Genomic DNA, 17527 nt, shown 5'->3' on the forward strand with positions numbered 1-17527 from the left:
TTATTTTATGTTGTCATTAAATAGCTTATTTATATTTTATTATATTTATTTAGTGTTCTGTCTGACGACAGGTCCATATGAACAGAATCCTTCCATCCTTTTCTCGGACTGGGACCTGTTCATATACGTTCTTGGCAGATGATCCAGAAGTGGTTTGCCATTGCCTTCTTCTGTGTGCGAATGGAGTAATTGTTGGGATGCCACGGAGGAAAACTCCGTGTTGCCTAGACCACGGCCTTGCCCAACACAAGTTATAGATTCGGGCACCGCCGGGAATCGAACCCGAGACCCCCAGGATTACAAGGCCAGCGTTCTAACCGCTAGATCACCGTGGCGGTTATATCACATTAAATAAGACGAGGCGATGCCTCTAAATAAATTGTCATTTCAACGGGTTGGACAAAGTAACAGCAGAACAGAAATGGCTGTCTTCTGGGTTGTAGCACCATGAAGTGGAATTTTGTGAGTACTTTTCTTGAAAGCAGGTCACCCTTTTGCCGGCACAGTAACCGTGAACCTTCCGCTATGAAGACAGTAATGTGTACATTTTGCTTCAGGGACTGAAATTGATAGACAAGGGTCTGACGTCATTTTCTGTTATATCTTGAGGCTTACCTGTTGATGGATCCGAGGCCTGCGGCCGTACCAGGTACGTATAACGCCGAAGCCGGTAGAGTACCTGCTGATAACCCGTTCACGTAGGCCAGACCGCCGTTCGTTTCCGGGTAAGTGAACGCTGAAGAGTATTTAGAAGCAGCCGTGGCTGTATCTCCGGAGTCGAATCCCATGTTGTCTTTGAATTCAAAATCGTCTACATTATTGTTTGAAGGACCAGAGGAACCAGATGCTGAGGCGAATGTAGAAACTCCTTTCCCCACCAGTTTTCCAAGTCCTCCGAGAATACTAGGCAGAAACATTGCTATCAGCACCGACTTCACTATCTGCGCTCCAAGGAAAATCGGCAAGAGAAGTTTCTTCAGACCGAAGGCGAGGAATCCAAGTCCGAAACCAGTCAGGAAGGAACTCTTTCCCGATCCCTCTGAAACATAAACTCATATCTTGAAGACATCGAACGAAGGTACAAACAAAAGTCAGCCTGGTTACATAAAAAAAAAACACGTATATGAGGAAAACAACACAATACAAAATCAGTTTCAATAAAAGAAAAGTATATTTGCAATTTTTCCGACTAAATTTTGTGTGCGCATTTCTCATCTCATGCCTCGTCTATCTCATTTATTTTAAAATAATAATATTTTATAAACACCAGATTTTAATTTTAATTTTGATAGACCTGACGATGATAAGATTGTATATCGAAACATGTCGTCAATTTTAAAATGTAACAATTTTATGTGAAATTTTATATGATTTTAACAATAAGCTTGTGTAAACGACGGAAAATAAAAGTATTGTAAGTTATTGAGATTTTTCTTGCATTCTTTTGAAATTCATGAACACACACTCAAGTTTTGTATTTACGTCTGTACCCTGCTCCTTATAGACTCTAGCATAGTTCATGTGTTGCATCCCCCCCCCCCCAGTAAATACGTACATTTCAGCTTATTCCAGAAACAGTGTACCCCCATTCATCACAATAACTTACCAGGTTGAAACCAGGAGAGCATTGCTCTAGCAGAATCATCCACTTGGTTCCCGAATTCACTCAAATTCACTGACACATCGTAACTTCTTAATTGCTTCAGAACAATTTCCTGGAATACACTGATATTCTCTTCAGTGTTTTTAAAGACTTCGTCATGTTCTGTTTCGTTGTTTACGACACTGCGAGAAATCCAGTAAGAATTTTCTGAGTACAAACCACTACTCATAAACCGTATCACTGTGTCCCGAACACATTTCGCCACATCACTTTCGTTCCAACAGTTTTGAGATATCGAAGAAATAATTTTTAAAAGTGTAAAACCAATTGATAAACTCGAATTAAAATCTGAATTTGTTTTAAAAGTTAGGCTGTTTATAGTGGGTAAATGTCCTATACTTTGAATCGACTTTGTCGATATGTCAACAGAATAATCAGTGACATTTCTGGACATAGAAGTGTCTTTGGCCTCAAACTCGTAATTCGTAACAGCAGCCTCCTGGCTGTTGTTAGCAGTACGGTCAGTCCTGTGTTTGTTGTGTGAAACGTCTTGTGTCGTATATTCTAAAGTGCATGTCGTCAGTGTTGAAACCGACAGCAGTGTCAATGTTGTGATTATAAGACAACTCGGTTGCTGTCGACGTCGAATCAGTAATGCCAGACCCATTCTCCTTGAAGACTCGTAGAAAAATTGTCGTAGTGACGAGGTGTGTCACAGGAAGTTTTCCCTCATTTACATTCTTGTTGGCCACCTAGAATCAAAGCATATTATGTTTTATTGCTCAAAGCTAAAGCATTTGTAATTTTACAAAAAATAAATAAAAAGTTTCTTATTTCGAGGTCATTTATTTTTCTTATTATTTTTCGCAAAGTTTGATGGTATCTAAAAGTTTATTTTTCTGTAATATTAACTGAAAACTATTCTTCCCACTTTGAAATTCACGTATAATATACGTATGTAAAATATAATCTACTTTATGCCAAGCTGCAGATCACGTGAGACAAAAAACAATTTGAATTCTGAATGGTTAAGTTGACATCCCGGTAGAAGATAGAAATATTTTTTAAAACAAGTAATCTACACCTTAATGTATCCAACATTTAGTGGGTTTTTTTATTCCAACTGACGTATTTCTAATTGAGATTTATTTGAAGTAAGAATTTCAGAGAACCTAACTGAACTGAACTAAAACAAAATTAGTTTCATAAATTTTGCCACAGACACTCCACATCAAATACAATTACATTCCTTAAGTGATTTTATAGATGGAACATACGAACGGATAGTTTGATATTCCCCATTATCATGAGTACATCTTAGTCTTTAAAGTGCCTGAATGTCCCCTGATGATGGAGGCAGCATTGTCTCTTAAACGTTGGTGTACATCTACCAGATTACACGGCGCAACAAACCAGAAGGCAGAAATCTTCAGAATCTTAGCCGTGAAACTTCAAATCCTATACAGACATGATTGTTTCAATTTGACATAGCAATATTCTGAAGGAAGGAATTTTAAAGAAATCATAACACATGTAATCTAGACCACCTTTGTATTCATGCAGAGGGAAACAAAATATATTCAAATGTTTCCTTGCTTTGTGGAGTAGCACCACAGTTGCTCCCAGGTCTTTAATTAATCTACTACGAGATTCCTAATAACACAAATACGTATTAGGTATTCGTATGTACCAACCAACATTAGATTTGTCTCATACATTCTATTAGTTACCCAATATCAAATTTTATCTGGATCCATCAAGTAGTTTTTGATATGAAACACAGGGAAGGGTAGGAAAGACTACACTCATGTTACTGACTTCGCATAAATAAACCAACTGAGGTCACTACACTGTCCTGTAAAACAAATACCTGTGCTGCTTTTTAGTGTTTAGTAGGCCTGCACCTGTGACAGTGTTTGGTACTATCTGTGGTGACACCCATCCCAGTCCTATTACATACTCTAGCCAGTTCTAACGGAACCACACAAGTAAATACGGTAAGAGTGACGTATGTCCGCGATTCCTCTACACATGTATTGCCCGACTAAATTAAGTGGTCAGATTTTCAAAATTCATACTTTCAATGAGATCTCAGTAACGATACAATTGTTAACAAGCAGTGGAATTCGAAAATTCATTTTCATCTTAGCTCATCTTCTGAACATGCAATGTAAAGTTGACCTATTTTAGATTTCTTTAAAGTGGCCGTTTGTAAATATATTTCTAACTAAAATTCTGATATATCCACTGTCCGAAATACATGTCCAGCCCCTAGTTACATTCAGTATTTATGTTATATTCCTTAAAAATAATAATAACAATATTAAGTGACGTGAAGAAATGAAGTTATAGCCGAAATCGTTCAATTTACAGATTTTATATTGCCATGTCATAGTTAGAGAAACGTTGTATCTTATCTTTCGTAATTATAAATCGTACACAGGTTCATTATCAACAGTTTTATTCAAAACGTTTTATTTATTTTTTTCCATTTTCATATATTTTCATAGGACAATGATTAAAATGCAAATAAATAATTACGGCCATGTAACGTTTATCATCTCCTTTTCGTAAGGCGAAATTTTGAGGTGTGCCGTCAGGATTTTTGGCAAATTATAGTGTGCCGCGGGAAAATAATTTTGCGGAACACTGGCAAAAAACAAAGATGGAACATACATATATTCAAAATCCGTTCATTGGACTTCATTTGCCTCAGGTGCTGAATGATTGCTACATATCTCGCGTATCTCATTATAAATGTTTATCGAAGACGTGTTTTCTACCGAAAGGGTTGTGACTATGAAAGATTTAATAAAAAATAACATCGAAGCTGTCATAGTATATTTTAAGGAATTGTAGTGGTCCGGTCATTTATTGTTTGAACTAAAAATTATCATAAAAAATCTAAATGTGAAAATCGTGCTCAGGGCATAGATTTGACTCTGGTACCTCACGAATAATAATTAATGCCAACTTTAAACGCTATATATATATATATATATATATATATATATATATATATATATATATTAACACATACACTCGTGCAAACGGACTTAGATTCATGCATACAAATTAACATACATACGCTTTTTCATTTGAAGACTTCATGTTGCGTCGAATGAAATGTAAAAATTATTATTAAAACTAAGCAGGCAAGGTTTTAGAATATGGCGATCGCGGTATGATTTAAGATAGTTCCTAATTTCCAGGTACGTATTTGCTTGATAAACTTAAAACACCTGCCAGAACAGGTTTCAACACATTCGAGTTTGAGAATTAGTTACTCAAGAATATGAATACAGACTCTAGATTATTAGAGTCTAGAGCGAATTCCAGTATTTAATTCCCCAGATGAACTAACAAATATAACAAAAATTTTAACCAAACTAAGAATTGATATAACGATGTTGTTCATCTGGGTTGTGACCCCGTGTAGACACGCAGGTAATACCAACGTTTCTAACAAACATAATGTTTCCATCTTCACGGCTACCCTGAAGATGATGACAATTTTTTTAAGAAGTTTTCTTATCTATGCGACGTCATACACCACAAGAACTTCATCGTCACGTTCACTGACATGAAAACGTGAAATGTAACAAACCCGGGATATCAAGATAAAAAACACCGTTGTCAATCGCTCAACCAAGAATTAAGAAACATTTCTCTTCGTGTTTTTTTCCCCGTATGCTGTACACTTGTACATCCTCCACCATCCTCATACTCCTTTGATCACTTTCGTATTAATTAGATTACATGGAATTTCGAAGCTCCCCCTTACGCTAATCTCTCTCTCTCTTCCGATGAAATATTCCTTTCAGCACTTTGCTCTGACACACCACCAGTTTTCATAAATATTTATGTACTGTACAGGCCAAACGGTAAAATCTGGCGAGCTACAAGAAATTAAACATGGGGTACAATTTCTATGTATAGAAATTCCTTTTCCGAATAATGAATTCCAGTTCTGCAGATTTCTCGCTATTACTCATCGCTCCCTCGATTTATATATCATCCTCTGATGGATCATGTACTGCGAATTGCTACTTTAACTCATAATAATTTACCTTCCTATTAACCCACATTTTTTTCTACTCTTAAAGGCCATTAAACTGGTCCACAAACCTTCATTCGTAATTTCGCCTTCGGGCAGCGGTTTTTCTCGATAGGGAAATCCATAGTAACGATTAGGATCCACTCTATAGAACTAAATCATATTTGATAAGTGAAATTTAACTTAATCTACCTGTTCTAAGTGATAAGAAATCAGGAAATATTCTACACGTACAGCAGAGTTTCTGGTATGTTCGCCGGAATCTGACCTTTAAAACATCTGTCATTATAGCCTGTAAGACAGAAGAGATTCGATCTAGGTACATTTGTAGTGAACATAAGGAACTATAGGTTACCTATCTATACACCAACTGAGCCACATATATTTTCCACATATATTATTTTTATTGTTTATCTTCATTTATTGCTGATAGAACTGAATTGTAGGGCTAACTTTTCTGTATATACCATACTTAATAACAATAACGTATGTGGATCTTAATGATGTCTACACGCTATATACCGACTGTCTGTATCATATAAGCAATTTTTTAGAAAATTAATAATTTTATTTTAAAAAATAAGGGGTAGGCCGAACATGAAATTCTTTTGATAGTTGGGTTTTTTGGACATTGTCCATCGTCTGTCCTTGTCTTCAGGTGTAGTGAAGAGACATCTACTCTGTGGGGTTCGTTAGAATGAGCTGATCTCGATTGACAACTCTCCATACTGTTTTACTATCCTCAGAAAACTTCGCAATCTATTAAATTATTTTCCCCTCTTTTAATTTCTTCTTTCGTTACATTTTTCACCGTCTCCAAGTTACCCTTTGAGGAGTCATTCATAATTTTTTTCGATGACAAAGTTTAATATTTTTTTCCAATTTCTTTACATTAAAAAATTCTTCTTAAATGAATATCACGCATAAGAATGAATAAAGTTACGTAACAGAAAACTTTATTTAATCATACACAATATTCTTTCCGCGTTCATATCTTTCCGTTGATTAGAGATGACGTTATATTGGTAACGCTTATTTCCAAAAATTAAAATTACTCGATTTAATGTTTTTTTTTAAAATTCAGTGCAATGCGGAAGCTCTGCACATATTTATATAATTCTGAAAAATGCAGTATCCGAATTTCCTAAGGCAACCACAAACTGTTGTGTCGCTTCTGATGTTATAAATACCATTCTGTAACTGTTCTTGCACGGGTGTGGTAAGAAATAGGCCAATTATAAGCCGCATTTGGCAGTAGACAGAATTCACGTTTCTTCTGTCGAGAGCCTCAAGGCAGACTCTTGGTCAGAAGAAAAGAATTCCTCAGTGAGACATTATGTGGTTTTTCTCAGTCTATATACTTACATGCCAAGATAATAGGCTGAATTATAAGGCCTCGCTTGATCTTAATTCAAAGTTCATTTTTCACTTTACTGTATTTGACGCTGGCTTCGTTAAGTAAATAAAACGAGGTAGTAAGTGTAAGATGTCTTCGTATCCCAGGACGCAAGCAATCATTACGTTCAACACAATTTCTTCATTTTTCGTAACAAATAACGTTCTTTCTTATGATATGTTCATGTTATTAAACGTTAATACCATTAAGTGCTCTGTATAAGACAAGAGTAGATATTTCTGTCATTAAGTTCTGTAGCTGTTAATAAAGTCGCTTATAACAAATCTGCTTTTATATTTCCATATTTCATACTTAGCCCAGATACACTAAGCCTTGCACATAAAGAATTCCCCCAAAATGCACACTCATTATAAAACGGTGGCCATTTTGAACACCTACACTAGATTCGCTAATTCACCAAGTGCCAATGCTGACGTATGTAATAGTTTTGTTCATTAAATTCCTTATTTCATTAAGTGAAAGTGTCTATACATCCTTTTGGGTCACCCATGTTTATAACAGCTCAAGCTTAACGAACAGTCGCCAGTGAGATAGCAATAAGCTGTCCATATGAACAGAACGCGGATCAATGCCACGGTTCAGTGGTTAGTACTCCTGTCTCGTATTCGGAATCCAGTGGTTTCAGACTTTAGTCTGTAGGCCTACTCATATTTACCGCGATCTGTGTAAGTTTTCCAACCCCTCTGTAATTACGAACGAGACTCATTCAGTCGTCAAATAACCCAGCAACCAATCAAAGTAGGCGACCAACACTAAACCGAAATCATCCAAACAGCATTTAGTGCACATGTACCGAGTTAAATCAAAATGAGTTGAATGGATTTGGAGATAAACATAAGAAGAGATAAAAACACCCACTTTACTAAATTGTTCGTTAAGTTTATGTTTTCTGTAGAAGTAAGTCATTAAATCATTATTACTGTTATCATCAAGCTGTCAAGAATATGGTCCGTCAGTTGACTCGATCCAGTCTCAGACGTCTAATAGTTTCTTCAGAAGTCGTGCTTCATTTCTTGTTTAAGTTAATTTGTAATTTATTATTGATTAGTATATCTGTCTCTGAATTTTGTCAACATAGAAAACCCACTATGGTTTTATTATCATAGATGTGAGGACCACCATGTTTTAAACGTTTATTCTTTCATTGCTATTAAAGAATGCCATAAATTGCCTTTCTGGTAATTTGAATCTAGCAGTTCGTTACTGGACTATTCTCCAGGGCAATGACATGAGCGATTTATCATTACTTCCAATATTATAAATAAAATGCCAACCGGATCTGACGACATGTGACAAAGCCATGGACACTGTAAAACGTATGAAGTCAAAACTGCTCCTCGTAAGGGGCCATGTGGTAATAATTTGGGCGTTAACTTGTTATATTAGATGACGTAAGCCTTTGTCCCTAATATTATAAGAGAAATATATGTCGATGTGTTTGAGAGTGGAACAGGCTATTTGAACGCAGAAAACAGAAAGAAAATTGCATCACGAGGGATTTCATATTTTTTATTTTTCGTCGAATATCATCAGGATTAATAAATCGAGGAGTACCAAATGGACGGAACATATAAATCTAGTATGAATATTAAGTAAGCTTACAAAATTTTGTTTTGAAGAACCTAATGTAAGTGATACGTCACTTAAGAGACCTAGGCATTACAGACAGAATGTTAAAATGAATCTTAAATAAACAGAGTGTCAGTGTGGAGATAGTGACAGGCTTTATTTGACATGGTAATGAACTTTCAAGTTCTTTACATGCATAAATTTTTGACCAGCTGAGAAACTATCAACTTTTCAATAAGAACATATACTATGAGGTTAGTGTGCTCACGACCTACAAAGACCAGATTAACTACTTTGTTTTTATTGAGTATTACATAACAGTAACAAAGATGGGCACACAGTGTTCGGCTTTACTAGAAGCTGTTCAAATATAACACATTTACTCAACACTCAGAGGTGGTGTTTGAACAAGTAGGATTTGCGTTAAGAAATTCAGAAGAAAACTTTGACTTTTTCTGGGTCAGTGTGTGATGAGAGAGCGGTCTGAGACACAATGTGCATGACTCAATTAGACACTATTTCTAAACCTTGCTTCATTCGACGTTCGCATTTGTTTTCTTGTAAGATTTCATGTATCATTTACAATGGGAACATCATTTTTATCTCACACTAAAAGTAATTGTGACCGTGGTAAACAACATACTCTTATGAAGGCGTTTTTATTTTAAATAAATGTAGTAAATTAACGTTTGACAAAGTATCGAAAATGTTTAAGTAACCCCTAATGAAGTGTCACTTATAATCTGATGATAAATGTAGTCTAAAGATTTGCTAATAGTAATTAATCCATTACACCGTAATTCTAATTGACTTTGTCTTACGTATTATAGATATACACTGTGTTTCGGGAGTTGACTTTACTCCTGCGTTAAAGTCATTGGTTGTTACTACCTTGACAGATACAAAGATAGAAACGTGGAAAGAAAGCTATAAGGAATAAGAAAGAGAGAAACCAAGGAAAAGAGAGCAAATCAGATAAATAATTAAGCAACAAGCAGTATATGGCAGGAGACAGAGTCCTCCTTGGAAAGCTAATAGTCACTCAGGTAGTTAGAAAATTCCTGGCCTTCATGGATACTAAAGGTACAATATCATGTTCACTATAGACAGAAACTGGCCCCTTTCCTGAGTCAGATGAACTTGTGCACACTCTCTCATCTTAGCTCCTTGAGATTCATTCCAATATTATCCTTCCATCTATGTCTAATTCTTCTAACTGGTCTCCTCACTCAAGTTTTCCGACAAATGTTACATGCATTTCTAACTTATTCTTGCATGTCACGTTCACCGACGTCTCGACCACATCTAGTTGCCTTGAAAACATCTGGTGGAGTATACACAATAAGGAGCTCTTTATTATGTAATTGTCTTAAGTCTCTTGTCTCTTCCCGCCAAGTACATCCAAAAATTCTCATCATTCTGTCCTCTGACACCCTCAATCTGTGTAAGACTGAAGGAAATAAATTATATGTATTTCAGTTTTGCCTTTTATTATGACACCAGAAATTGTATTTGAACATTCTAGCCACCTGACAAGGTTTTGTTTAATATCGGGAGAGGAAAGGGGAAGGCTCCCGAGAATATCTGCACTACATCCGGTTCCGCAGAATGTCGCCTCTTCCCCAAAACAAGAATGTCATCAGGGCGATCTCCCTGATGATGGAGGCAGTATGACCTCCGAAACATTGGCAAACATCGACCAGACTACACAGCGCAACAACCCAGAAGACAGAAATCTTCATACTCATCGCCCTGATGAAGGAGGCAGTATGACCTCTGAAATGTTGGTAAACATCGACCAGACTACACAGCGCAACAACCCAGAAGACAGAAATCTTCATACTCATCGCCCTGATGATGGAGGCAGTATGACCTCTGAAACGTTGGTTAACATCGACCAGACTACACAGCGCAACAACCCAGAAGACAGAAATCTTCAGACTCATCGCCCTGATGATGGAGGCAGTATGACCTCTGAAACGTTGGTTAACATCGACCAGACTACACAGCGCAACAACCCAGAAGACAGAAATCTTCATACTCATCGCCCTGATGATGGAGGCAGTATGACCTCTGAAACGTTGGTTAACATCGACCAGACTACACAGCGCAACAATCCAGAAGACAGAAATCTTCATACTCATCGCCCTGATGACGGAGGCAGTATGACCACTGAAACGTTGGTTAACATCGACCAGACTACACAGCGCAACAACCCAGAAGTCGGAAATCTTCATACTCTGATGACGGAGGCAGTATGACCTCTGAAACGTTGGTTAACATCGACCAGACTACACAGCGCAGCAACCCAGAAGACAGAAATCTTCATACTCATCGCCCTGACGACGGAGGCAGTATGACCTCTGAAACGTTGGTAAACATCGACCAGACTACACAGCGCAAGAACCCAGAAGACAGAAATCTTCATACTCATCGCCCTGATGACGGAGGCAGTATGACCTCTGAAACGTTGGTAAACATCGACCAGACTACACAGCGCAACAACCCAGAAGACAGAAATCTTCATACTCACCGCCCTGATGATGGAGGCAGTATGACCTCTGAAACGTTGGTTAACATCGACCAGACTACACAGCGCAACAACCCAGAAGACAGAAATCTTCATACTCACCGCCCTGATGACGGAGGCAGTATGACGTCTGAAACGTTGGTTAACATCGACCAGACTACACAGCGCAACAACCCAGAAGACAGAAATCTTCAGACTCACCGCCCTGATGATGGAGGCAGTATGACCTCTGAAACGTTGGTTAACATCGACCAGACTACACAGCGCAACAACCCAGAAGACAGAAATCTTCATACTCACCGCCCTGATGATGGAGGCAGTATGACCTCTGAAACGTTGGTTAACATCGACCAGACTACACAGCGCAACAACCCAGAAGACAGAAATCTTCATACTCACCGCCCTGATGACGGAGGCAGTATGACGTCTGAAACGTTGGTTAACATCGACCAGACTACACAGCGCAACAACCCAGAAGACAGAAATCTTCAGACTCACCGCCCTGATGATGGAGGCAGTATGACCTCTGAAACGTTGTAAACCTCGACCAGACTACACAGCGCAACAACCCAGAAGACAGAAATCTTCAGACTCACCGCCCTGATGATGGAGGCAGTATGACCTCTGAAACGTTGGTTAACATCGACCAGACTACACAGAGCAACAACCCAGAAGACAGAAATCTTCAGACTCACCGCTGTGGAAACCTCAAACCCTACAAGAATATCTTCCTTCGTGTTTTAGGTTGTGACGTTATGTAACTAGTCTAATAGGTAGTAAAGTTTCGAAGGAACGTACTGTTTCCATCTTTAAGGTTGACATTTCTTCGAAACTTTACTGACTGAAAGACTACAATGCATCACAACCAAAATTAAAATCGAAGTCTTCACCGCCGTGAGACAACAAAATTTCATGAAGTCCACCTTCCATGTGGGTATCTGTGCTACCTGCAGACCTATTCCATATTTCGAGTAGAATCTTGCGTTGTTTTATGTGTTGTAACTACGAACAATCAACAGACAATTTTGCGGTGGGCGTTGAATCACAATCTCCAAATATAAAAGAAGTTACAATAGAAGACAAGGTATCTTAATAATGAAGAAAATTACATAATAATGAATTTCACAGTTGTTATTATTTTTCTGCAGTTTATTGTTTAGGTAAAAATAAAAATAAAATATGGGACAGGCGGGCGTGGAGGAAATGAGAAGCAGTTACAATATTCTGATTAGGAAAAGTTTAGTAAAAAATATCGCTTTTGACAAATATTTGCAAATGATAATACTATATTAAAATGGATGTTAGAGATCAAACGTATGAGGATAAGAACTAGATTGAAATAGCTCAGAATACGTACACCACAAACATGCCTACAAATTATGCATAAAATATCAGTGAACAAATACAAATATGGCGATGGTGCGAATCAGTTTGTATGCAACCAATTTAAAATAGAATTTATTTTATGAACTCTGCCAAATAATAATAATAATAATAATAATACTCCCTAATAATAGTAAGGCTAATATGTTGTGTGACACATACTTTTTGTTTCAAAGAACGATAAAGAATTTTACTAAAGTGGGATTCGATCATATGACCATCAGCGCACTAGACCAGAACGAGTACTCGTTTCCTGCATAGCGATGTACGAAGTAGTTCACAAGGGTAATGACTGCAGTCCGATATAACTGTCGCTAGGATTTCGTATTTATAATTATCTGCACAGTATAGATAAAATACAATAACTAATTAATGAAGGTTGCTGTCACTTAAGAGGTGTACTCTTTCATAAGGATGGCATTCTGTAAACACAGCGGTGTCAGATAGAATGTTCAGGTGTATATAATGACATATTTGTGTGTAAAATTTGTACATATGGTGACTACAATAATTTAAATAAAGTATTTCTAAATTTAAAAATGGCAGTGTGTTCCACAGAATGGGGAAAAAAAAGGTTTTCTTCAGAATCTCATATCAGATATATTTTACAACGGGCAAAATTTACTTACCTGGAATAAATATCTTTAAACAAAAATCTAAATTGTATGTAATACTTACAAAGTATTTCTTAGAATGTATATGTTTCGCAGCATATAACGTGTTTAAAATTTAAAGTTATCACAAAATCTTGCTTTCTGTAATACATGTACAAGCGGCTTTAAGTATATTTCACATTCAGCATGAGTGTGAGTGAGCATTCTGAAGGCGCATGGTAACTGCACGTGCTTCGGGACAGATTGCTCCAATCATTTTCTGAGGGCGTATGAAAACTTGGTCCTGTACGGAGACTGACGGCGACATGACGAGATAACGAACGTTACAGAAGCCATAACGCAACAGTTACTATTATCCTGCGAAGGATAAAGGTGACTATGTTAACCAGCTGATTTTCGTAATGGTGAGGTGAAGTGTTTTCTTCGCGGTACGGTCTGGATTCGTAAATATTATGAAGACGATCTTCGGCCTCAAAGGGTTAACCAGCTGATTTTCGTAATGGTGAGGTGAAGTGTTTTCTTCGCGGTACGGTCTGGATTCGTAAATATTATGAAGACGAGCTTCGGCTTCAAAGGGTTAACCAGCTGATTTTCGTAATGGTGAGGTGAAGTGTTTTCTTCGCGGTACGGTCTGGATTCGTAAATATTATGAAGACGATCTTCGGCTTCAAAGGGTTAAAAAGAACATATTTAAAATACGAGTGTACTCCAATGAGTACTCATTTGTATTTTTGTTTACAAATCGCGTTCCTTCTGAACTGTAGACAACGTCGTTAAGAAAACCAAAGGTGAATTAAGTTCCAATTCTGATTTATTATTATCAGATAATGTACTTACGTGTTGGTGCTTAGAATGTCCTGGAAACTTTTCATGTCACGATTAATCTTGGATAGGCATGTGAATGTACTCTGTTGGTACACCATACAGCATCCACATACGTGAACGGATTAACACGTGTCTTGAAGACTTCCTTTTTATCTGCCGAACATCGTTGTAATTTAAGTTTGTACCAGAGATCTCTCGTCTTCGCCTCTGCTCCTCAACACTATCAGCTTCGTACTGAAGCGCTCGGTCGCGCGGACCAGTGGTTCGGCGAAGGCACTCAGCCGGTTGTTGTCAGTTATTATGTGTAACCAGGTTACGAGGTTCGTCCCACTGTGTGTGTATGTGCGCCATGACATCATACGGAGCCTTGGCTGCAACCTTGCTATAGAAAGAGCTTTTATTTAACTCCTGATCCGTGAATGCCAGTTGCTGAATGAAGTGGCTAAGATACTTTCAGGGGTAATTAGCAGAGAGGGAATAAAAAAGAGGAAATTGGAAGATGAAAGGAAAAAATTGCATAAGAAAGAAAGAAATATGTGGTGTAAAACGCATTGTAGATATCGATATTAAATAAAAGTGATTGTAATTTAATATTCATCGTCGATTATTATGGCGATTAGATCACAGAGGACGACGAGATGCGTGTGGCATTTGGCGTCTTTGTGAGAAAAGTCCAAAGGTACTATTGTATTCAACTGCCCCAGTTTTGGCGGGCATGTAAATATGTTAAGGAATCTGTTTAAAACGAGAATGAATTTATAGATTATCAGAGTGACTATAAAATGTTCAATAAAGAATAGAAATGTTTGTGATTGGTTTTATATGCCAGGCGCTCCCAACATCGAGGACTTGTCTTGGAGTAGGAGTTGATATAATGGGGTGACGAGAAGTTATGAGCTAAGAAAGAATTGTCTTCCTGCCGAGGATCGAACTTCCATCTTCCAACTCGTAACCAACGATTTCTGATAACAGAGCATGAGTGTTGCAACAGAAGGAATAATAATTTTCTCACCACAAAATAACGAAGAATTGTCACTATGGTTTCGAAATATAAATTGATAAGTAACTGGAAGGACTATTTTAAGGTACGGAGGTAAAAGGATTCTGATACATCACGCCGTTGAGGTTCAAAAGTGAGCAGAACTAAGTCTCTGCGCATTCTTAAGTGAGTGTGTAGCTTCATTATCCAGCCGTTTTAAACTTGAACAAAGAGGTAACTCAGCACGTGTCTGGCTAGAGTGGCAGGAGCCACAACGAACCCCCGAAGAGCCAGTCTTTGCGCACCGAACTTCCCAAATATGAAAAGCGCTCCTCGATCCTTATTATCGTAACTAGAGATACCTATACTACAACTCCCTGGAGGAAAATTGCATAACAGAGTTTATAAATCAGTGGCTGAGAGAATTACGTCAGAATGTCTCAAAACAGCCTTGAACTGTTGTTTGTTGAACTTTTGAATTCCTACCGGAATTATCATCCTGTGATTTTCAATTATAATTCTTAAGTATGTGCGTTATTATGTCGTAATATTTACAGTTAACTTGTGAAATCCCAAAGTTTAAAGGTGACCCATGTAAACTACAACCGATCAACTAACCTGCTCGACCGGCCCCTAGCATAGCTTAGATATACGTTCTTACGAGACTTCCCGGAAGGTTTAAGCACAGCCTGACACACAAAAAAGGTAACATCAGCTTCAGAACTATACCAGAGCAGGAATGGATATTAAGACGGGAAATTCTTCTGTTTGCCCCAATTTTGTTATACAGTATTAACCGGCTTGATGAAACTTTCGCCGAACAAATGTTCCATCAGCCGATCACATTTCAACATTCGTGCATCGAAAATTTGTCACGAGAGACTGGGACCCACGTCATGCATATAAACAGGTTGATTAGAGATCATAAAGTGAATTTACCGTTCAGTATGAATTGTGACCCCGAACGATGACTTGGTCACTACTTCTATTGTATTGGACAGTGACCTATATGAAAACGCACTACTCAATGTCACTATTAAAGGTAAATTTATCCCATAACAACATTTATCAAAGTATTTCCACGATATTCTTCTTCTTATTTTTATTACCTTAGCGGTCCTTCGCCTTCATATGTCTTCTTCACCATCTCTTCCTCCTTTCTATCATCTCTTTAACTGCCTTCTTTACGTAACATACACAATAAAATCACAAGAATCTGATCCTGCTTGTTATTAAAAGTTACTTTCTTATCTCGTAATATTCATATATTTAGTCAATACTTTCGTTTGTTTTCATGAAGATCTTTGTCCGATACACTGTGATTACGAATGATAATTAGGAAGAATTGGAACGAAACGGTGGTGGTCTATTTTAATTTAATACCCCACTATATGTCTGTATAGCCACGGTGGTCTAGCGGTTAGAACGCTGGTCTTGTAATCCTGGGGTCTCGGGTTCGATTCCCGGCGGTGCCCGAATTTATAACTTGTGTTGGGCAAGGCAGTGGTCTAGGCAACACGGAGTTTTCCTCCGTGGCATCCCAACAATTACTCCATTCACACACAGAAGAAGGCAATGGCAAACCACTTCTGGATCATCTGCCAAGAACGTATATAAACAGGTCCCAGTCCGAGAAAAGGATGGAAGGATCCTGTTCATATGGACCTGTCGTCAGACAGAACACTAAATAATAATAAGATGAGGTGGTCTAGCGGTTAGAACGCTGGCCTTGTAATCCTGCTCAAGAGTATTTGTTCAGGCGTTACACTTGCTACGAAGAATGTTTCGTAGATAACGCTGGAGCCTACGTAAACGACAACAAAAATTATTACTTTCGTTACACAAATCAATTAAAATGGCTTAGTGTGGAAAGGGTATAACCTAAATCCATTTTTATTAGCCTATATAATAAAACATATCCTTATAATTATTTTCGTTTGTGTATCTCCCTGATTTACTTTGTAATCTATTGACAGATTTTCGTAAATTTTGCACCGTACATTGAGGAATTATTTATAATATCTATTCTTTAACCAGTACTATTAAGGTAGTAATGTGTATAAGAAAAATACTCTCCCTTTGCAAATGACGACCAACTGTTTTATAGAATGTAAAACAATACTTCCGTGTACGAATTCCGTTTGATTTCTGTTTCACAGCGATATCTAACGAGATTGTAGAGAGAGATTTGAACAATTTGCGTTGGAGATATCATGAATATATCAACAAAATGTCTGTGAGCAGTTTGAGTATATCAGATTTATAAATATGGCGACCGTGCGATCATAGTCAGAATTTGTACTAGCTGTGAAAATTGCTTACACTTAGTTACTGTTAGCAGCACGACATTAATTTAAGGATTTTTAAAAAGTTAAGACTCATTATTTATTCAAAAAAATTTCGTGTTATTTCTTACGAAAGAAATCCATTTCTCAAAAGTCTTTTCCTAAGCAAAGATCAGTAAACGGCAATAACTGTCTCTTTAATTTAAAAGTAATATTGTTTATTATAAATACTGTAAATGTGAAATAATAAATAAATAAACCAACT

At 37.4% G+C, this 17527-nt stretch overlaps 1 protein-coding gene across 2 annotated transcripts in view; it reads right to left on the reverse strand.

Annotated features, from left to right (window-relative positions):
- Osi24 (Protein) overlaps nucleotides 1–17527 on the reverse strand; it is a 130315-nt gene that overhangs the window by 12012 nt on the left and 100776 nt on the right. Inside the window, exons 1-3 of one of the 2 annotated variants that reach the window (XM_087350640.1) lie at nucleotides 14011–14248; nucleotides 1607–2355; nucleotides 616–1039 (exon numbers count right to left, since the gene is read on the reverse strand). In XM_087350640.1, coding sequence (XP_087206766.1) covers nucleotides 616–1039; nucleotides 1607–2270 — 1088 coding nt within the window. In that variant the 5' untranslated portion in view covers nucleotides 2271–2355; nucleotides 14011–14248. Of the gene's footprint in view, nucleotides 1–615; nucleotides 1040–1606; nucleotides 2356–14010; nucleotides 14249–17527 lie in introns of those variants that run through there. The other variant, XM_087350639.1, reaches the window with a different exon arrangement.

The sequence above is a fragment of the Zootermopsis nevadensis genome, unplaced genomic scaffold (genome assembly GCF_977971745.1).
Source record: "Zootermopsis nevadensis isolate Lab colony 2312 unplaced genomic scaffold, Znev_1.0 Znev_ptg000017l, whole genome shotgun sequence".
Classification (NCBI taxonomy): domain Eukaryota; kingdom Metazoa; phylum Arthropoda; class Insecta; order Blattodea; family Termopsidae; genus Zootermopsis; species Zootermopsis nevadensis.